At 43.6% G+C, this 22,695-nt stretch overlaps 2 protein-coding genes across 4 annotated transcripts in view; one reads left to right on the plus strand and one right to left on the minus strand.

Annotated features, from left to right (window-relative positions):
* The first annotated feature begins 14 nt into the window (after window positions 1-14).
* On the plus strand, window positions 15-13,444 carry hhat (hedgehog acyltransferase). Of its 2 annotated transcripts, XM_040177921.2 has the most exons (13): window positions 15-449; window positions 736-833; window positions 1,110-1,261; window positions 1,353-1,417; window positions 1,627-1,740; window positions 1,834-2,028; window positions 2,782-2,994; window positions 3,155-3,332; window positions 3,786-3,936; window positions 6,285-6,320; window positions 8,770-8,971; window positions 9,410-9,554; window positions 12,394-13,444. In XM_040177921.2, exons 3-13 carry the CDS (start codon window positions 1,138-1,140, stop codon window positions 12,477-12,479), a joined length of 1,509 nt encoding a protein of 502 aa, XP_040033855.2. In that variant the 5' UTR covers window positions 15-449; window positions 736-833; window positions 1,110-1,137; the 3' UTR covers window positions 12,480-13,444. The 2 variants fall into 2 exon arrangements, with proteins under 2 accessions (XP_040033855.2, XP_040033856.2); XM_040177922.2 differs by lacking the exon at window positions 736-833.
* A 921-nt stretch (window positions 13,445-14,365) lies between these two features.
* Window positions 14,366-22,695, minus strand: part of kcnh1a (potassium voltage-gated channel, subfamily H (eag-related), member 1a) — a 29,927-nt gene continuing 21,597 nt past the window's right edge. For both annotated transcript variants that reach the window (XM_040177919.2, XM_040177918.2), the window contains 3 exons: window positions 22,000-22,252; window positions 20,561-20,757; window positions 14,366-18,764 (listed from right to left, as the gene is read on the minus strand). In XM_040177919.2, coding sequence (XP_040033853.2) covers window positions 17,889-18,764; window positions 20,561-20,757; window positions 22,000-22,252 — 1,326 coding nt within the window. In that variant the 3' untranslated portion in view covers window positions 14,366-17,888. The remainder of the gene's footprint in view (window positions 18,765-20,560; window positions 20,758-21,999; window positions 22,253-22,695) is intronic.

A 22,695-nucleotide genomic window follows, 5' to 3' on the forward strand; every position in this document is an offset into this window, starting at 1 on the left:
TATATTTTCCTTTAAAGAAATTATGCATACATTTTTTAATCTACTAAACTATTATGATTTGTCATATCAACCATATGGAAATACTCCATTACAAGTAGCAGCCATACATTCATATTTTTCAGCAAATTTCCTAGTAGAATGTTGTGTGTGTGTGTGTATGTATATATATATATATATATATATATATATATATATATATATATATATATATATATGGTATTCCCTGCCTGACATGAAGAGACGCTCCCGCGCCGCTGGGGGCAGTGACGCTCCAGAAAGTTGTCGGCCAGTTCTCACCAAAGAAATAAGAAAGAAGAAGAAGAATTCAATACCTTTTAATGTTGGACGCTTTACTAACGACATGAACGTTAGTAAGCGTCCCAAGCGCTGTCGTTCAGTGCAGTCTACAAGTTACCGCATCGCCGAGGACACCCACACTGCGTTATTCGGTAAAACTGCGACTCTTTCGAACGATTAACTAACGTTAGCTTAGCAAACGTTAGCTAACTGCCATTTGATCAGGATGGCTGCGAAAGTTTTCAGATGAACCAACAACGTGTGAATTAATAAACAAATAATAAAATCAACTCGAACACACCGTTTTGGCGCTAGTGTTTTTGTCTTAATATCAAATGATGAAACAAATTGTAAGAAGCTTAACGATAATAGCTGACGTAGCTAGTTTGGTCACCGCGTACGGTAGCCATCGATCGACGCTTAACGTTACTTTTGCAGCGCCCGTCGGAACTTCCGGAACTCCGGGCTCAGTGTTGCCTAGCAACAGCAGTGAAGGCTCCTCGCCAACCTCACTGTGACGTCGTTCCAGTCGTACGGTAAACGCAGGCAGACATTAGCTGACGTTACCTTACGTCAACAGCAAATGGTGCTAACAGCAACAACTGCAATATACGATACATTCATATTTAGTTTAATTTATTAAACGAGTTCTTGTGGTTATTTTCCTATAATTACATTTTAGGAAAGCAGACAAAAGTATTTTCTGTGTCACTCCATCGGTTATATTTGGATTAAATCTGATTTAATCTGAAGATCAGTTCTGTAACAAATTGCCACTCACAGGGCTGCTTTTGTTTTTTGCTTCTTTTCAGGTGTCCTATAGCACAGGGACTTTGCCAGATGGCATCCACCAAATCAAAGGGCCAGTTGGCCCCCCTGCCATGGGCAGAGATGCTCGCATATTGGGTGCTGTCCTTTGGCGCGCACCTGTACTCTTTCTACCAACTACACATATTCTCCAAAGGTAAAGATTGATATCTAGTTCCGTCGTTAAGTGTATCGAGAAGAAAGGGTCAAGAAAAAATGAAGCTGTTGTTTCCCGTTTCTTACCTCAGGGCATGAAGCAGGCTTAGAGAGAGAATTCCAGTTGGAAAAAGGCCTTGTAAAGGGTTTTAAAAGGGTAAGTTCAATGTTGATACTACTGATTAAAACCAATCTGGTCCAAATTGAAGCTTTATTAGAGACTTGAACAAGCTTTACAGTTTTCAAATGTTTTGAAAAATAAAAATGAGGCTCTTCATCCCATTTTGACCATTCAAAGAGCCCTTTCAACAGGCTTCAGGTGCGATTTTTAAGGCCCCATGGTTGAAGTTAGTTGTCTTTTTTCAGGATCCATCAGACTTTGAGTGGACTTTCTGGACAGAATGGGCTAAGAAGTCTTTGCTGTGGACCCTTGCTGGTCATGGCGTGATTTCTAGATTGACCAGCATCTTTTACCCAAAGGTAGGAAGCCGCTGCTACAGTACGGTTGAGTGAAACATTGCTACCAGGTGGGAGGAGTTTTGATCCAAGTTGTGTTTTTGGTACCTGTCACAGTTGAGGGTGCCAGCACTCACGATTTATGGCTTCTTGGCTGCCAGCAGTGTGCTGGGGATCAGAGGTGTGAGCGTGCTGCTGGTACATCTGGGCTTGTCCTTCTCAGTGGCCCTACTGCAAAAGTCAGCGCTGTCATGGGCCACCAACCTGCTGCTGCTCTCCACACTTCACATCCGGCCGCTTCAAGAGATCCAGGTGGGTCAGATCACCCGCGTTATACTGGTTCCTGTTTTAGTTTGGGGGCTTTTACCTTGCATTAAAAGCACAGAACTAAAATATGTTTTATAGGAAGTAAAATACATTATCAGCAGGCAAAATGTTATAGATTCAGGGGGGAAAAGTGACTGCATCGCCACTATATATCTATTTGCATAAAATATCTATGTATGAATTTAACATTTTTTGACCATATTGCGTTATTTTTTCACTTACTATTTGATTATCACTTAAAGCTATATTTGTAAAGAACACAAGGGGGCACACAATACCAACAACCACTCAGCTGCATTATTTTATGTCGCTACCACAGATAGAAGTTGGGTTCATTTTATTGAGGCATTTACATACCAAGCATGTTATTTCCAGTATCTCCTGAGTTCTACAGAATTTAATGCGGTGAAAATGAGAGAATTACAAAAAGAGTGAGATGTTTCAATAAACTGTATTTTCTTTAAAGCGAAATGATTAAGTGTGTAAGTAAGCTTCAGCTACAATTGTTGGAAATCTGACTTTGATAAGTAGAATAGAAATAGATTGCACATGTAATGAATTGACACATTTTTATGACTGATTGTCAAAATAAGCTGTTAATGCTCTATATTAAATATAAAGAAAGAGTGATTAAAAAAAAAAAGAACCTACACTGTAGCAATGTTTGATTGTAACTATTATTATAAAAGGTTTTCCCCAGGAATGTGTTAAAAGCAATTGACCCTCTCTCTGCATTAGAGGGGCTGGTATAAGACCGAGGAGGAGTACTACCTGCTGCTCTTCAGCGTGGCCGTCTGTGGTCTACGCTTCATCAGCTTCAGCCTGGAGCGTTGCTGGAGCCCCGGAGAGCGGCGTGGAGCGCTGGAGCTCTGCTGGTTGTTGTCGTACACCTTCTACCACCCTTTCTTCTTCAACGGACCCGTCGTTACGTACCCAGATTACATTGAGCAGGTAAGACGGCCAGCGATGCAGTTTAGTCTGAAAGTCCCTGTGTTATTGTCTAGAGGAGGCTGACTGCTGTTCTTAAGTACAGCTGATCTCAGGTGACCTTATCGTTGTGAAGCTACAGCAAGCAGCCCTTAACAAAAGCCTCACTTTTTCACACTTGCAGATGCAGAGGTCATCGGAGGAGTGTGACGGAGACCAATCTCTTTTTACTTACTTAGTGCTCAGATTAGGACGGATCATTTTGTGGTGGTGCACCGCAGAATACCTGATCCACGTAATGTACATGCACTGCATCCAGTCTAATGAGACCTACTTAGAAATCCTTCCCCCCTGGGCCTTGGGTAAGTCTTTGAACTCTGTTCTATACAGTATATTGTAGATTTTTAGACGCACTCTGAACGCTGAATTCCTACAGGACACTGAGAAAGTAAAGTTCTCTGAGAATTTTTTTGAGAACTTTTTAGTTCTTTGCGAATCAATTAATTATCTGTCATTTGCTCACCAATCCAAGCTTCCCATAAGTTGACATAAGCACAGATGGAAACTGAATTATTATTTTCTTTTTTTGCCATCTTGCGCTACTTTTTAAAACGTTTTTTGGTTGGAGGCACCAACAAAGACAAAGGGTGTTGTAAGCAGTGCACATCAGGAAGACCTGTGTATATTTATTACTTAGGCCATATAAATAAAAACCATAAGTAAGTTACAACACAGGGGAGTTGTTTTTGCAAAGCAAAGATGTTCAGCATTAAAATGAGAAATGTTTCTTTGACCTCCTCTTGCTGGTGTTGCAGGAGGTCTGGCGCTGGCGCTCGTCCAGTTCTTCTTTCTGAAGTACCTGGTGCTGTTTGGCCTTCCGTCCACGCTGGCTACTTTGGATAAGCTGGTTCCCCCGAAGCTTCCCCGTTGTGTCAGCATCATGTACAGTTTCACCGGCATGTGGAGGTGAGCTAATGCGGTGCAACAAATGACCGTTAACACCCCCCGATAAATAAAGTATGGCATTGGCTTGATAGCGTTCCTTAACACGTCAATGGCGGGTAAAGACCGCTTCGCTGTTACTGTTGAACAAAGGGTTAATATAATGTCAAGTGCCATAAGTGCTCGGTGTGCTTTGGCCTCATGACTCAGGCCGGGTACAGCGGATTGTCTCATCTTCTGTCGGCCAATGAGAATGACAGGTCACCTCTGCTCCAGAGACATTATATCGTTACTTCAGGCTCGAGTGGTTTCTTTGCTGTCAGCATCCTTCATTTACAGTAGCACAGTCACTGCTTGAGGAACGAAGTCAATTTGAAAAACAAAACAAAACCTGCGTTATTTGATCTGTCAAATACCGACGCTTAAGTATATAACACCATTCATTTTTTATTTCAATCCGGAGAGACTTGTTGAAATTTGAACCATGCTTTATTATAACAGGCATAATATGATATTGCAAGTTGTTTGGGGCTCGGACTCCATCCTGCCGCAGGATAGACCCGGGGCCGGGATCTCGAGACGAGACGAGGCATATCCCCCCCTTTGGGAGTCCAGACACTGGTGGTGGTGGTCGTAGAGCCAAAGTTGCATAACTCTCCTGCTATGCCAGGTTCTGCTGTAGATTGGAGGTGTCCGGGGTGGTGGCGGGTCACCTTTGCAGCGTGCTGAAATGACAACTGACAGCACAAGAGAGGAGAACGTTTTTTAACGTTTGCCTGCACCAATGCGATTGGTTTACGGTAACAACACCCACGTCTGATACTACCCGACCCCGCCCCTAATCAGCTGGCCGTGCCCCCCCAGGGAGAGAGGAGGCCACCAGGGAACGGCGCAGCCTGTCCAGTCTTCCTGACTGAATTCTCGCCTAAGCTTCATTTCTCAGTTGTGGTCAGTAATGGTATAGCGTGCAGATGTGGGGGCTAGACAGGATAATACTTCACTCTAAGATTATTTTAAAAAGTAGAAATAACCCAGAGAGCTTTCAGCCCCTGCTGCTAAATTACACAAAGGAAACCCGAACCATCTAATAAATACCTATTCAAACTACTTACTAATCAACATAAATTCAATTTCAATCAAAGTCTCTCTCTCACAAAATGTCCATTACATCAACGGACACCCATTCATAAGCCTGATGTGAAAATCAAATGGCCCCTAATTAGATAAACTGTCCAAAGAGACAACGAGCAGGACGAGGGGCAAGAATAGATGCAATTAGGCTGCGCGCACAAGGTGGACCATGAGTTCTGCACATCAACCCGAGGCTGGAAAATACGACACGGCGAGTCGCAAGAAAGAAGACTATTCCTAGGATGTGTAAAGAAAGCCCACGGACGTATCCAAGCAGGTTGAGGAGGTAGTGAATCATCCCAACGCTCTGCAGGGATCAGCGCACTTCCTGCAGCACATTGTCGCACAGCAAAGTCCAGGAAACGCAGCCAACTCCCACTCGCTCACTATCATGTTTTTCTTTTTGATCCTTTTTCGATTCTCTCCCACTTTTTGTTGTTCCCCCCTGTGCTACGGTCAGTTCTCAGTTTATCCATTGAAGTAAATGTCTTGACTATTGACTGACTATTGACGTTCATTAAGCTCACCTCAGGAAAGACTATGCCGGGTTTATGCTGAAGGGGTCACAATTGCTCAGGATAAATGAACGCAGGCATTGCAGTGCTTGTCGGGTGGGAATATGCCACAATAATCAGCGAGACCTCAAAGTTCGGAGGCCAAAGGCAACATTCCCATTTATATGAAGGTTATATTGTTGTTGATGATTGGAAGTTGCAGTTTGTGGTGCTGTTGAGCTGTATTACATCATACTAACTGCTGTTTGTCCACCACAATAATATAAGTATAAGTATAAGAGGACGCAACATAACAGAAACATCTCTCTGTATAATGAGACAATATCCAAAACAATGGTAAAGTTAAAGGCTATATTACTTTAATCTTAATTAAAAGGTTCCATTCATTCTATTGCAAGCCGTAGACCGAATGGACCAATGTGCTGACGCCGATGCACTCCAATCCGGCCGGTGCGTGCTGAGCTGGCCGATGTTGACAACATTGATGGAATGCATAAAGCTGTCCGCTGACATCACTCGCGTAACGGCGTCAGTTTACAGGCAGCACAACAAAAAAACTGGGGCTAAAAAAACCCTTTTCTAATCTTCTAAGGACAAAGACCCGCACACACACATACTGCATATGAAGCCCACGGCTCGGGGGGTTCTCACACCGCGCTGTGTTATTATGTAAATCTGTGACTCAATATTCATTTCTTTCTCTTTTTTTTTTTTGTTCTCTCTCAGGCACTTTGACGAGGGCCTGTATCGATGGCTCATCAGGTAAGAGGCACTTCATGAGCAGAGGACAGACTAATTCAGATGTTAATGCTTACTAAAAATGTGAAATGTCATCTAAATCAAATAATAACTAGAATATCCATCGGTCCGTCTATCTATCTATTAGATTTTATCTATTAAGTCCACCAATCTACTTCTCTGTCTGTCTATCGGCCTGTCCCATCTATCCAATCTATTATATCTCTGTCTATCTCTCTGCCCACCGCAGCTATATATATATATATATATATATATATATAGATTCACATCTATTTATAGTCCTCACTGTCTCGTATTTTGAACGGCGTTCCGTGTGTTTATTCAACCTTATATCTGTTAGTCTTTGGACACCCACTTAGTGTAAAAAGCGCATTTCCTGCAGGCCAACGAACTTGTCAGTTGAATAACCTTAAAAAAAAGGTGCCGTTCTCCAGCTGCTGCCCCACACGTTTCATCACAATGGACGAGGATGCTGCATTTGCATGTAGGCTTTCTCATGATTATGAGGTGGGATGTCGTTGGTGAATAGTTCTTCTGTTGTGTTACCCCTTGTTCAATATGTGCATATGCAATGGGACATTACGTGCCGGCTCGCTTGCACTTTGGACGACGTACATTATCGGTTTGTGTGCTTTTTAATGATGCACACTTGGCTGCATGCCGCCCATCGGGAGGTTACGGTCCGCCTGGTAGACGCAGGCTGCTACATTAAGGCGACGCTGCAGTCGCGCTGCTGTCAGAAAGCACACTGACATCCAGTGAAAGATGCTCCCTTGTCCTGGTTCTTGTTTGCTAATTAGTTTTTGCGTTGACACGTATGATGGCGTGCATGCTTTTCAGGTGTAGAAGATTAGTGCAGAATGACGTTTGACTGGTTTGGAGACGCATAAAGAAGCTCCAATTCATTTGATAAAGGTAGCAGATTGGAAAGGTACAGTTCACAGCCAAATCAAAAGATATATATTTTTCCTTACCCAACCTCAAACTACCCAACCTCCAATAAAGTGGGACTAGATGTCACGAAGCTCAAAGCGCCAAAAAAACAGCAAACGTCTCTTTTCCCAAAATCAATTTCATATGGGGACCATGGTCGAAACAACATAATTGTACCTTAACATTTCTAAATGCTAGTTGCCATTTTAATCCTTGTCCATCGAGAACCTTTCCCCCTGCCTAATGGCATCGCTTGCAATTATCCCAGCGCGGATGCGGAATGATACCCGCGACACAAAGCCCCGACGTTCCTTCTCGCCAAAGTGCCTTTAAAGAGGTTTTAATGCAGTTCTGAAATTCTGTTGAAACGGTCTGAAGAGCGCTGGATGAGTGCGTAGGTGTTAAATGATGTACTCGGCATGACACCCCGTCTCCCTGAGCGGCTAAGTGGCTCATTCTTAAGCATTACATTACGCCGCCCCGGCCTGTGTGCCGCCGTGTCGCAGGTTGTCTGTTTCGTAGTTACCAGCCAACAAAAGAGCTCCCACTGGTTGTTTGATGGAGTTTGATGGAGGGGGGGGGCATTTACTCACAGAATCATGGGGGAAAACCTTTGGAAATATTATTAATAGAATAATGTACAAACGTGTGTGTTTGTGTTGCCATGCAGTCCAATTCCTGTCTTTAAATCTGCTGTGCATGTTGTCTGCACCATCTGCTGTCAGTATTTGGTTGTTGCGTAACACGCTGATTACCAGCGTGTTGCAGTCATTTATGTCCTGCAGTGATGATATTTTGATGAAACTCAATTGAAACTGACGGATTGGTGCCCGGGGGGGGGGGGGGGGGGGTTCAGGTATTGTGCTTGCTCTCGCTCTGGTTCCTCGCCACCTGCTTCTGCACCTACTCCCCCCCACCCCCACCGCCCCCCCCCCCCCCCCAATACGGCCAAGCCGGGCACTCTATTTAAGGCTCTGAAAATGCTGGCTCATCTTTCAGAAACATTGATTATCCGCAGGGTGGCCGAGATAATTAGCTCCCAGCTCAGCAACGGCAGACAGAGCGCGTGTTTGTTTGCTTCTAAGCGTGTTGGAGCGATGTAGCATGTTTGAGACTCTCCCCGGGGGGGGGCCACGAGGCTCGCGTGATATCTGAGACCATTGTTCTTCACGCCATGCACCACAGAGGGATCTCTGGGATGTATTATTCAACTCATGTACGGTATCGCGTGAATATGCAGCTGCTATTTTTATGACGCATGAGGTGTAATCTCATTCAGTCCACAGTGGAATTAAATGCAAGTGCTTTTTTGGGGGAATCAGACATTTTGCCAAACAACAAAACAGGAGCTCCCTGAAGTGGTGGGAAAGAAAAGTTAACTGTGCGTCACGGTCTTGGTGCGGAATAATTCAGCTGATTACAGCATCCACATGACAAATACGTACATGTGATCATGTAGGTTTAGTTTGTCATAAACTCCTTCCTGATGTTTTGCTGGTTCTTTGGTTTCACGTTGCAGATACATCTACGTGCCGTTGGGGGGTTCCCGGCACGGTCATCTCTACAAGATGTTGTCGACCGGCCTGGCGTTCGGCTTCGTCTGCCTCTGGCACGGCGGCCATGACTACTTGCAGTACTGGGCCCTGATGAACTGGGCCGGAGTTCTGGTGGAAAACGGACTCAAGTCTCTATTTGCCTCGTCGGTAATTCGCTCCGTTGTTGTAAGTTTGATCTCCAAATCCAATTTGTCTCTGACGTTGCCAAAAGGACATAATCCTCTGGTTATTCCACCAATTGGATCTTCGGTTGTGTGGAGATGATGAAATCTTTCTTTTAGCTGGAAATTAAGGGCTCACGTAATCCGATTTAATAAGAGATGACGCTTGGCGCCGCTGCAGGAAATACAGACAGGAAACAAACCGTTTGGATCCTTTCACATCTCATTGGCACGTACAGTTAAGGACCAACATTAATGTGAGCGAAAGTATATTATATTATACTCATTCTGTGTACTTCGGAAGAAGGCTCATGTTCTCAAAATAGTAATAAAGTGTGACGGCAGACTGTGTAATCCCTTCCGGTTTGTGGCCACAGTTCATTAGCGCCAGGTGCTTTGCTGCTCTTTGTCTCTCAGAGTTCTTTATTTGCTGATTTCCCAGGAGCAGAATGTCTCCGCTGCGATGGAGAGGCGCTGCGTCGGCCTTCTCTGCGCCGTCTCCACCGCCATGCTCATCCTCTCTAACCTGGTGTTTCTTGGCGGGACACACGTTGGCAGAGTCTTCTGGAAGCGCGTCTTCATTCAAGGTAAACTGTTCTCCACAACGCGCTTTTCGTGAGTTCGTTTCGGCTTTAGAGTTAAAGAGCGAGATCAACTCATGCAGGTCAAATCGTGAATAGAATAGAATAAAGTGCTGTATATTTGGCAGTTTTTTCAGGGGATGTTGAGGTTATCAAATATTATATGTATTTATAAAACACTTTTACATCACAATGTTTAGAAAGCACAAAGACAAAGAAGAAGTTGATCATACAAACAATTCTAAAAAACAGCAATAGCAATATACATAGAATTAAAATAAAAACAGCAACAATTGAAACAAAAATAAAGTAAAACAAATGGTGAGAAGGTAAAGACTAGACTGTAAAAAGAGGTCACACTGGGCCATGTGATGCATCTGGATGGGCAATCTCTCCCTAACAGAGAGACATCTGCTTTGTGGCTTTCAGCCTGTTTTCTCTCCCTGTCTTTTATTTGGCTCATTTGGTACCTAAAGCAAGATGGCAGCGCCTCCTGAAAGCCTGTCTGCTGATGATAAGAGGTGGGCGCAGAGTCAGGACCTCGAGCTGAAAATTCATATAATATAAATATATATTGCACTTTTAATTACTGTTCATTTGAAATGCAAGAGTTTACACATTTTTAAAGCATCATTAGGTTTTTTTTGACCACTTGGAACCAAGCTTTGCAAACTAGAGAGATATGATTTTCGACCGTTGGTGTTAGCGTTGCCTGCTTTTACATGCAGCAGATCCAGAACCACATCGGCATCTGTCTTCCCTCAATGGCACCAATATTAACGTCACAAGTGAAGCTTCACTGCTTTATTGTGACAGGAAAATAAAGGTGGGCAAGCTCGCAGTAAATTGTGTTCAGGATTATTCCTTTTGTGGCATAACAAAGTTGAGAGGAGCTAAAACTAAGAGGAGGGTGTTTTAAAATTTAAAATTTCAGTTGTGAATTATTCAGTCAGGCTTAGAAGCCAAACAGAGAAACTCAGCTGGCCTTCATAAAAGTTCAATCATACATATAATAGTAAAAAAAAACACATGACATGGCACCAATGCTTGATTAAGATGTTGAAAAAGCCCATTGAACAAACACTTGATCATTTAGTTGCCGGTGTTGTGGTTTTGTACTTTATGTTGAGATGGAATGAAAGGCCTGAGGCGGCTCCCTGTGTGTGTGCATGTGTGTGCACTATAAAACATCGTAGAGGGGCTGCGGTTTGCTTCATTAGCATGAAATCGAAGCTTTTAAATCAGCCTGCCTGTTTTTTTTTTTTTTTACTGGCGGTTTAATCTCACTCTTTGACCTACGCGGTGAAACAAAGAATAATCCCTGTTCACGCGGTTGTGTTACACACACATTATCGTGGCGTGTAGTTGTCTTCAAGAGCCTTCCAATAGTATTTTTCTTTCTAGATGCCATGGAGGCAAAACCAGTAGACACTGTGTGTTATTTGGAATGAGAAGTCCTTCAGTAGAATCTAAAGTGCACTTTTATTGCTTAGGCCATCAATTAACTTCTAGATTTGGTCGCCGGTAGCATCACGCTATGGCTCTGCAAGGCCGTCCTTGGACAATGTTTTTTGGGTAAATGCTGACGTAGGCGGACCTGCGTGCTCACAGTTACTGAGATGAGGCTGTTCAGCAGGTTTAGTTACTGCACAGCTTGTAAGAATGCAAGTCATCCTCAGCACTTCAGCTGAGGATGACTTGCATTAGTTTTGCGTTGGACGAACCACAGTTTTAAGCCCGATTGGATGAAAAGTCGGGGGTCAGCTCAGGGGAACTAAAACGTCCAAATTTCAACGCAATCCAATTTGTCAATATTTCAGTCTGGACCAAAGAGAGACAGAAAGGCCGAGCTTTCCCCAGAGCGACGCCACTAGCACGGCTAAAAAAAAACGACACATTTTCTACTTTGCTGACTCAAAATGTTACGTAGCCAGAGACACCGAAAAGGAAGTCAACCAACAACTTGTCAGAATACTTCATTTTCACAAAGCTATTATATATTTTGTTTTGAGTTGCCTTCTGTTAAGATCCAGCTCAATTAAACACAACGTACTAATCAAGCTGCAAAACAAACTGTGGTGTAATAATACCACTGGTTGATTACACTCTCTCTGCCAGGACTCGGTGTGAAGGAGCAACAACTGTTGCTTCTCTGTTGTGCTTTCCGCTTAGTTAGTAACAGCAAAGGTCAGACTCCCGGTTGGGGAATTTATTTCACGCTGAGGGCTTTAATGAAATTTACATAAGAGCGAAGACAAAGCGGCGGGACGTCATGAACCTGCGAAGCTTGCTTGTGGTGCACGCAGGGCCCCGAGCTGAAAAAGCTTTGCGCGGTGGGAATGCATCATGTTTGCAATTGCTCACGAAGCATTCGTTATGTGGTTAAACCAACATTAATAATCAGCCGGCATTTACGGGAAATTATGCTAATTTTCCGCAAACGACACGTCACCGCGGCATAAATATTCATCAGTGTATTCTAGCAGAAGCCCATGTTCCTTTTCTCCTCTGCAGGCAGGAAACGGACAGTACAGCTGTGCATAAAACAGCCTGTGAGTGTGTGTGTGTGTGTGTGGGTCATTTTGACATGAATGGGAAAGAATAGAGCATTGAAAAGCATTGTTGGTGCAGGTGCAAGTTACTGAGATAATCTGGAGGCAAGCCAGTTGGGGAGGAGGTGCAGACCGCTGTCCTCACCTGCCTGCTCGGCCCTCTAAGACACGGCTATAAATAGAAGAGGAGAGTAACTGGCAACACGACGCGGCTCAGCAGAGAAGCATCAGCACGTAGCCGTGTAAATGTCTCCAGTTTGCAGATGAATACACCGGCTGTCTTTGCTCCTCAGGCTGGTCCACCGTCGCTCCGCCTATGCTGGCTTTCCTCTACTGCTTCGCTCAGATCGGACTCCAGTGGACTTCTCACCCGCCATGAGTCACCTTGACGTTTGCCCGCCTGCCCACCGGACGACCAGAACAACCTGCTGGGTCCGGGTTCCTCGTCGCCGGGCCAACCGGGCTCAGCGCCACGGAGCCCGTCCAGACCTGGCCGAGGTGCAGCTGAGCGGCCACTTTTCCACCGCCTGCAAAATGTGCCTGTGAGCTCGGACTTAGAGGATCAGTGCCGATTCCTCTCGAAGGAGGGAGCACGCAAACTGTAATACAATGAAACCCAGTCACCGATAATTCTACCCGACAAGATTCAGGGAATCACGCTAATCTTATTCCAAGAAATAGTAAAAAATCCGGCCTCTGTTATATATGACTCTGATAAAGTATTGCTCAGTGGTGCATTAAGCCGGAGAAATGCGAATTTCACATTTACTGGCCTCCTTTAGCTCCCCACAGAAGCATTTGGGTCGGTACTTTGCAGTACAGATGCAAAAGTAGAAGAAACACACTTACTTTTCCTTTAGCATATTGATAATAATTGACATTTATCAACTAGAATGACTGTCAAGAAAACACATGAGTTGTTTGTTTTGTGCTATTTTGTTCTAATATAATGCCTCATATCTCCAAAACGTCAACTGACACGTTTGGATAAAAAAACTTTTATTTCATGTTTACTGGTTATAAATACGCATCCATGTTATAATGGATAACCTTGTTGTACCTGCTGTAATGAGTCATTCAGCTTCTCGGCTCCATGCCTTCAGGTCTAGATGGTTTTTGGATGTATTGAGACACTTAAAACTCTTCCAATTCAAGAAGAGTTTCATTTTCCAATTATGACTTTTTTGAAGAGTTGTAAAGGTTGATCATTGATAAAACGTGTTTTGTACAATAAGAGACGCAGAAGGATAAATTACACAAGGCCATACTTAGTGGGATTAATTCAATTGAGTTTGTTGTTTTTATTGTCATCGGATTCATTGACAATAAAAATAGCAATTATCATCAGACGTTTCCTTTAAGAGATTCCAGAGAGGAACTGAAGCGAGATAACTTAACCGTGTGAGTTTTTACATGACAACTAGCTTTAGTGGTTAGTTATTTCACCAATTAGTCGATTAATAGGGAATTCATGGTTAAATATTTGGAAAATGAATTCATTGTTTTGTTTTGAGTCATCAGGTTGATAGTCACATGACCCGATCGAAGCTTTTATAGCGTAAGTTTATTCCCACAAAGAGACATGAGAAACAGCTCATAGCGATAAGTTACACTCTTTAGATCTTTGTCATTTACATTTCAGAACACAATTAATCCAGTTTAATTGTGTCATAAGTTTAATTCTCAAGACAAAGTGAAAGGAAGCTACTTTAAAAAGCTTAACGTGCTTCTTCTTTGCCCTTCGAGCTTAGAAAGTGTTGTGTGGCAAAAAACCCATCTGATCCTCTTACTGCTCACAGGGCGCAGAGCAATCATCTGCAGGGCTTCCAGGGAGATTAGTTCAGCAGAGAATGAAGTCACAGGTCTCACCGTCATCAACATAAAACGTTGCCGTTGTTGTCGTACGGTCGTTTATTGTAGCTTCACAAGAACCGACCGTTGCCAAAGGTTTCAAACTGATCTGTTTAATATGAAGAGGTGTCATTTTTATCCTTTTTGCCGTCCCGATGCGTAACCGCAGCGGGGAGTTGTTTTGTGGTGAGCCCCGAGTGTCTCCTTTAGTTAATTTCTGTTCCTCGGGATTATCGCATCGGCGACACCTGAGCAGGATCAACGGGGGTCAGCGAGGAATCCGCTTAAATGAGGAGCAGAACTGTGGTTTATCTGACGTGAGAAGATCAGCAGGAGAATAAACCTGCCGAGTTGCACTTTCTCAATGAAGTCCATTCATCTGAAGGCATTCCCCCAAGAGAACAGGCAGAACCGTATGTATAAAATATTTATTATCAATAGTACAGTATGTCACAGTTCATAACAAAGAGAACCCGTTGTGCTTGAAATAAGTTACATTTCTCATCATTTGTGTAACGTGTGTGAACAAAGAGGCATGTGCATATTACGTAAATACACCGAATCCAAACTGTTCTCTTTGAGAATCTAAACATTGCAATATAATGTGTGCATATATATGTATAAAGAGAAGGGGGGGGGATATTGTAGTTTTATAACCAGGCAGCATTCTAGAGCCGACCACAAAAAGTAATTAGAGTGTTTCTCACGGCGGGCCGTTAAAAGGATTACGGGGCGATATTATGAAGGCACAGTGTTGCATGCTTCTCAGTAGCAATCACAGGGTAACTGCTAGTAATATTAAGGTAAATGTAATGAAGGGGTTGTGCAATACTACAGAAGGATTCTTCTAACATTCCTCTAACATTCGCCTGTTCTTCTCAGATATTTCTATCGCACCATTTGGATCTTTTGTTTATGAATTTTACAGCACAGAACTTCATATTGCTTTCAAGGATCTCGTCTCTGAGTTTTAGAGTGCACCTGCAGCACGTCCCATTTTAGTAACGTATATTTCTGGTGTTGGTGAAAATAAAGCCGGCGTAGGTGAGAGTGCCTCCACATGCCTGTGTCTTTGTTGTTAGGCTGCATTCAAACAGTGGCACCAAAGTCATTTTACTGATTTATAGTAAAGTCAGAAACTAAGCAAACAAAAATACAATTGTACATTGATCGTTTAACAAAATGAGCAAAACCGTACAGCAGCAACAAAATTAAAAAAAAAAGCTTAGTTCATAGTTTTTTTCATTCAAAGTGAAGGTTTAAAAATACTTTTTCAAATATTACCAATTTTGTCATTCATCTGTGTCATTGGTGAAGGGAAATGGGTGTAACAATATTCCACCATAAGTAACTACAAAGGGAAACAATTCAGTTGTCATCCATTGAAAAATATTTGACATGCATGTATAGAATTGTTCAGTCACATAAACATTAAAAATGACAAACAGCACCTCATTGTAATCATTAAATGTTAGTGCGGGCTAAAACCTTTTTTCGTTTGTTTTAATTTATTTCATGTTCAAAGATTTAACGCCACGTCACTTGAAGTGTGACCTTGAGCTCGCATGCACACTCCAGACTGAAGCTTCTCTCGTTAAAACAAACAAACCGACCCAACAACGTCAGCACAAATGAAATTGTTGCAACAGTTCAGCATTCACTTTGATAGATAAGGTCTACGCCACCCTCACGTCCGCTTTACATGGCGCCAGAAGCTTAGCTTAGCATGAAACCAGGAAGAGGTGGTATACGGATCGCGAAGCTCCGAACGAATTAAAAAAATCTTTTATATTTCAGATTAAACGAATGAGATGTGTGAGATGAACACGACCACAGAAGAAAAGGGCCAATCTTCCAGGGATTAGGCTAAACAATGCTGATCACTACACAACCTTTGGACACATCGCGTACGTCAGTGTCGGGTCGGAGCCTCAAACCCGCTCAGTGGTCATAAAAGTAGCCAGAATCCTAAAATTCAGAAGTCTATTTAAGTCTTTTGGGTGATGTGATATTAAAATGTAAAAAGTCACCAGAGTAAGAAGAGATTAGAGCAGGTTTCCACCACAGAGCTTCGATGTCGTCGTAGATCGAGACTGCGATTAAGACTCGATGCCGTCCGTCCATTTTTCCGCCGTCAGTTTGATTTCAGAACTACTTTTTCACGTGTGAACAGCCGGTTTATGAAGCCTCCGTGATGGAGAGGTCATGGGTGATTTTAGTGCTCCCCCCCCCCAAGAGTCACAATCTTTGTCAAAAAAACAGACCCATAAAAGACCCACAGCCACCGGCGTAAACAAAATGATTTCTCACTTCTGTGATGACATGCCCATTTATTTTTAAGTAAGCTGAATGTTTGATGAAAATGGAGGCGCAGAACTCGTGGGCCGTCTGTGTCTCAGCTCGTCTCTGTACTTGATAAGAGGAAAGGCGCGCAGGCAGCACGAATTACCATCATCAATAATAAATTATATGGAATGATGGTTATTTTTGTTCCATGTAAAAGACTGTATACTTTCTGGATTTTATAACACTGCCTAAAAAAAACGTTACATTTACCGAGTTACTTCCGTTCTTACTTCCCAGCGTTTTTAAGGAGCCTCAAATGATTGTTAGTGTTAACAGCTAATAATGCATAGTTATTGCTTGATGACAGAACTGCTTCATTTGATGGTTTCTGCATCTGCTTCTGTGGACTTATTAGGGTTCTTAAGCACATTTCCTCATTCGTATCGTTCTATCCTCGGTACTGATGCCTTTTCTCTGTTGTGTTTCCAATATATTACTAATTTAATTACAAAGATCCAAATCAACCCTCATCTGAAATATTTTTTTGAAACACTAACATTTTGTTAGTGTGTAAGTATGTTGTTCTTTAAATAAAATGTTAGAAGAAAAATGAATTGTTTAACAAACTTATTTTGTGATTTTTAAGTCATTCATTTGAATGGGATTAGCTGTGTTATTACAGACAAAACACATTAACCATGCATTCCAACTGGCGTAGTATAAAAATGTACCTCGGTGGCCATAAAAGTTAAAATAATCCCTCAAACAAGTTCCAGTGACTATATAGGTCTGTTGACACAAACCACTAAAACTTTAATTATCAATACAGTTTATTTTTAGAAAGACTGTGCAAAAGGGCATTCATTAATATGTTCTTGACTCTTATTATCAGTACCATCTGCATCACCTAGTTATGCATAACCAAAGCCAAGACCCCTTCAATATGTATCATACAAATGTATCACGTGTGTAGGTGGCGTTTAAATGTGTGTATAACAAAATGATAGATGTCTAGAAAGAAGGGTAACTTGCTCATCTCAAGCCCATCCATCCATATCTGATTGCTCGGGCAGAGTTGAATAATTAAGAATGATCCTGGCAGTCGATATAATAAGAAGAGTTCGTCAATTGCCTGAAGGAAATTACTCCGAGACGGTGTCGTCGTCTGGAAAGCCCGTCCTTTCCCGCTGTCACGGTGAAATAACGACATTGCCGCGTGGCCTCAAATCGATCGAATATGCACAATCTGCATTTTGTGTGACATGCAAAGAATCTCATACAAACGATTCATCACAAACCAGTGGGTCATGCTGTTTCCATTCTCTTCCCAACAGAGATACAACAGTGTCCTTCCGTCATCGCGCTCTCTGAAATCGAGATTAAAAAAAAAAAAACGCTCAAGCAATTTTTCCATTGAAGTGCGAAACTCCAAATGTATGTACAGACGGAAAGAGCTGTCAGCGTTCAGTGTCACGACCTCGACCTCCCCGTGCCGACGGACAGGTACACCCGTGTGATGAAGGCCGGTGCGTCTTTAAGACCACGCTGTCGCCTAATCTAAAAGGTGCACCCGATGCCGCCTCGGCTCTCCAGGCAATCTGGATACCAGCTTAGTGCGCGGTTAACCTGACCGGTTAAACCTTTCTCCCCCTCATGAGAAGATGTCCTCTTTGTCCAGCTCTGGCGACGCCGGTCTGGAAATGTCAAAAAGTCGTTGCGGGGAGCCGGCGCTCGACCCCCTGGCCTTGAGGAGCTGAAGTGCCTCGGTGAGCTGCGCCTCCAGGCCGGACATCCGGACGTCCAGGCTCTTGAGGTCGTCCTTCAGCTCCAGCTTGAGCTCCTGGAGCGACGCCTGCAGCGTCTGCTCCGGGATCGGGTAGAAGCCGTGCCGGCTCTCCGGCGGCTGGACGGGGCTGCGGTCCTGGGGCGTCAGGCGGAATTCGCCCGCTTTGTCCAGGCGCAGGTCGCTTTTGGTGATGCCGCTGTCGCACGAGTCCGTCTTCCTCAGGGACGTCTGCGACTCGAGCGCCTTGGTCCGTTCGGGCAGAGTCTCCATGGACTCGGCTTTGGACACCTTCTTCCAGTTGTCGGCTTTGACCACGGACTCCTTGAAGAGGCCCCAGCCTTTCACCTTCACCGGTTCGTTGGCGCGGCCTCCTATCAGAGAAACGGGGACCGGCACCTGCAGCTTGGCTTTGCCCGAGGGAGGACCGGCGGTGGGCGCCGAAGACGAGGGCGCCGAGGACGAGGGCGTCGCCGGGCTCTCCGTCACCGTGACGATGCTGGTGGTGGTGGAGGCGGCGGCGGCGACGGACGCTCTGCATGCCGGGATGTCCACGTACGCGGGGCCCTTCTCGACGTCGTGGTCGTCCAGTTCCGGCACGTGGCGCGCCTCCTTCTGCTGCCGAAAGCGCTGGAAGAGTTTTCTCACCGGGTGGTCCGGGGGCAGGTTCAGAGGGGCTTCATTCTTCCGTCTCTGGCGCTCCTCTTCCTCCCGTTTCACGTCACTGATTTTTCGGAAGACGATCTGCAGGAGAGTTTAAAGTTCTTGTGACTAAAACAGCATCGTAACTGAAGGAATAAAATCACAGAGCCTGATGAAAATCAGGTTTATCCATCTTATTTGATTGTGCAGCTCGCGTGAGGAAGACTGAGCTGTTTATAAATGCGGGTGCTGTGTAAATGTCATCTTTTAGAGAGGCAAGTCCCACGACACCGAGGCAAGGTTCACATCACGCCTCTGGCTTCAGCGAAGACACCGTTATTCTGTTAGACTATGACTCGGATCACACTGATGTACCGTACAAAGAACACAATATTTGTTCCATACATCTGTGTTCTATTCGACAACGACATCTCCCATCAGTCATAGCAGAAAGCATCATTATGACGCCGGATGTTTCTAAAACCAAGAAAAATCACCTCCAAAGCTCAATTTAGTTATTAATCAATACAAAAACCTCCCCATGTTGTCAGCCTTCATGCTAAGCTAAGCTACCAGCTTGTTTGTACCGTCATTAAATGTCTTTGAGGTTTTAAGGCTTATCTGACACATTATATTGGACCGATATCCTTTTACAAACACACATGATTAAACAATCCTGATAAAGAATTTGATAGTTTTACAGATCTCCTCCGTATACTAAAACCTCGCTCTGGCGGATTCATTGCCCTGCTTTTCAACCAACCACCTGCAAGAAAACTTCTATGCAGAATTCCCAAACTATTTCTGCAACCAAAGAATACAGACAGAATAACCATCACCTTTCTGCATTCTAGATGCTAATCCAAAAATCCCTCTGCGCGGAAATACACACTGCCTGACAAGCGGAACAGAAGCTATGTGGCTAGCTGGATTTCCCTGAAGTGTACAATCAGAAAGTACCGGACCCTGTGAATGGTGAGCACACGGCACCAGATGAGATTGCCTCTTCACACGCAAGCAATTCCATTTTACGTGTACTCTCACGGGCGCGCTCGGCCTACTTTGAATCCTGTAAAGATTGGTAGCCGCACTCGAGTGGTCCGTCACAGCTGTTCATTTCTGAAGGAAGGTCAGAGGGGCTTTAATATACGCCGGCGCTTTAATGGACCTGTCTCTTCCTCTGAGGTGTAGTATAGGTTGTTTTGCTGCTCATGAGCTGTGAGTCCATTATTGTTGGCGAATATATTAAATTTACATTTTCTAAAAGGAGTTGTGTGTTTGTTGTTTCTGCTTGCAGCCACATACAAATTGATTCCACTTATACATTCAGTTTGATGTAAAATTACTTTCAAAATGCTGGTAAGTGGATTTGACTACTTATGGACAGAAGAGCCATGCAAAACATTTCCCTTTGCTTTCAGTGTGTGTGCTAAGCTACGCTAACCATCACCTGGCTGGAGCTACATTTAACTGACAGGGACATTGTTTACCGGTCTTCACGCATATGCAAACACACTGCTGAGCGTATTTCACACATTTCAAACCTTTCCTTTGACATGAGACAGTGAGAGAGAGAGAGAGAGAAAAATGTGTACTTGTAGAAACTGTAGATCATGTGACCTCAGGAAGGCCCAGTGCAGCAATTCTGTCAACGAAGATAAAAACCACTGAAGGTTCAAGTCCTCACTAAAAATGAAAAATGACGGTCTGGTCAGAAGAAAAGTAGCTGATCAAAAATCCAATCATCTTTATTTTGAGAAGCAGGCATCAGCTCAGATAATATATTTTTTAAGAAGCTCAAAGTTTGAAACTGTTAATAATCATATCAGTAAACGTTTCTTGTTGGGCCCAAATTCTATGATTTTCTGGATCTCGGCGCCGTCTGAAGAGTCACTCACCCGTTTCCGCAGGTTGTAAGTGAGCAGCAGATTCCTTGAGAAGTGGTTGGAAAACGCTGTGTAGAACTCCAGCACCTTCTGCAGGGCGTCCCGTTTGATGACGTGGAGGTCGCAGTAGGTCAGAGCGCGGACGTTGGCGCAGGCCTGAGCCAGAGTCACTTCTTTCCAGAAGACGTCTCCAAATACGTCTCCTTTGCCTGCAGGGGGAGAACACTGATCAAACCGGGGGATTCGTCCAAAGCGTAAACTAACAGAGAAATAAACCACCTGATAAGTCTGTACCACTTTCTATTGTTTGACGACTAGTCGATAAATCGTTTCTCATTGATTAATAAACTAGTTTTATGTCTTTGATTATAACACAGTTCTTAAGGTATGTATCTATTCGTTTTAAGGAGTTCAAATGATCATCAAACACACATCTGGATATTTACAGACAAAAACCTGCATTTACAATCTTGTAAACTGGTTCTTCAATTCATCAAAAGTACCCAAATCATCAACTGATGAACATACAATAAAAAAAATGCAGGAGGATTTTTCTTTTACAACTTGACAACCTGAACGTTATAAGACAAATCTGCATTGATCCCAATAAGAACAGATCATCAGCATCACTTATGGACTATTGAAGCTATTAAATATTGTGTAAACGTGCAAAAGGCCTTTTAGATATTTGAAGCAACTCATAAGTGCTCACCGCGCCGTCGTCTGTCAATGGGATTTGCTCGACGGGATATTGATTGTTTAAAAGAGGAACGGAAAGGCGGCCACGACCGCGCACGTCACGCGTTATTCACTAAATCAATTATTTGGCAAATTAAAATGATGTAACAAAGTTGTAAAAAGGAAACACTCAGCTGGGATTTAACCAGACGTTTAACAAAATGTTTTTTTTCCATATGTTGATGAATAAAGCCTCCATCCTTAAATCCCGTCAAGATGGTCTGGTTTTTTCCTTGTCAGTATGTATTATGCATGGAGTACCAGTGGGACGAGCTCTAAATTATACTTTAATCCAGTCTGGTCTCATTTTAGCGCCTCGGGTCTCGAGGTCGGTGTGTCCATTTAACCCAAACCGCATCCAAAATCTAACTGTAAAATCTCTGTAAAAAAAAAATAGATTATTGTACAAAACCTGAGTTCATGACTCAGCAGATATTGATCCACGAGTATCTGTTTTCACTGCAGTCAGAAAGGGAGAAAGTGACAATTCCCGTTAACAAATTGTGAGCTTGCGAAGCCTTTTTTTATTTTTTACTCTACACTGTCCTCACTGCCATATATTTGACCGTCGATGTGTTGCTAAGTTAATAATAAATTATTACAGCGGAGAGACACCGGCCTCTTGCATGAAATAAATATAAGGGGCGAACCGCATTTTAAATGATGTCATAAATGCCCAGTGTACGGAAATGCTCCAGGAGAGGCCGTCTCACCTAGAATTGCCACCACCTCTTCATCCTGAATGACCTCCAGCGACCCCGACACCACGAAGCAGAGGCTGTCCACGCTTTCCCCCGCGTGGTAGATCAGGTCACCGGGGGCGCAGTGGATGGTCTGAAACTCCATGGCCAGCGCTCGGAGACACCCGTCGCTGGCCAGCCGGAACGCCGGGTGCTCCTTGAACACCTTCCGGTTGAGGTGAACACAAATATCGGCCCTCATGTCCTTCGGGCAGATCTGCAGCACCTGGGGAGAGAAACGGGAGAGCGGAGAGAAGAGCCGCGTGACGATCTGACTTTCATCACGTTAGGTTTAATTCATCGTTAGAGCTTGTGGACACTTTTCCAGCCATTTGTAATACGAGCAGCTGCATCTATATTATAGAGCGGCGTTCCACTCGGCAGCACCAACAATGAGTGTAAACAAGTGGAACCTTTCATCGCCTCGCGCACAGCGAGCCGAAGGTGGCGTTACACCCACCGAGGTGATTCATTCGGTGCATTGCTCAGATTTTAAAAGGTTACAGGCTAATTTAGTGTTTGGTGTTATATACTGAATATGATTTGAAAGCTTATTTAAAAAACGCAGGATTAATTGTCAAATTGATTTCCAGTAGTCAGAATTTGTTTTTGTTTTTCCGGCGGAATGTTCGCAGCTTCTTTGGGAAACACGTGAACTGTTTCTATTGT

This window comes from Gasterosteus aculeatus, chromosome 6 (genome assembly GCF_964276395.1).
Source record: "Gasterosteus aculeatus chromosome 6, fGasAcu3.hap1.1, whole genome shotgun sequence".
Taxonomy (NCBI): domain Eukaryota; kingdom Metazoa; phylum Chordata; class Actinopteri; order Perciformes; family Gasterosteidae; genus Gasterosteus; species Gasterosteus aculeatus.

Bases quoted from the DNA above. Each gene is read 5' to 3' on its own strand.
- hhat (XM_040177921.2), top strand. From the start codon at position 1,138: ATGGCATCCACCAAATCAAAGGGCCAGTTGGCCCCCCTGCCATGGGCA. The intron at 1,418-1,626 runs GTAAGTTCAATG...GTCTTTTTTCAG, and splicing joins TTGTAAAGGGTTTTAAAAGG to GATCCATCAGACTTTGAGTG. The intron at 6,321-8,769 runs GTAAGAGGCACT...TTCACGTTGCAG, and splicing joins CTGTATCGATGGCTCATCAG to ATACATCTACGTGCCGTTGG.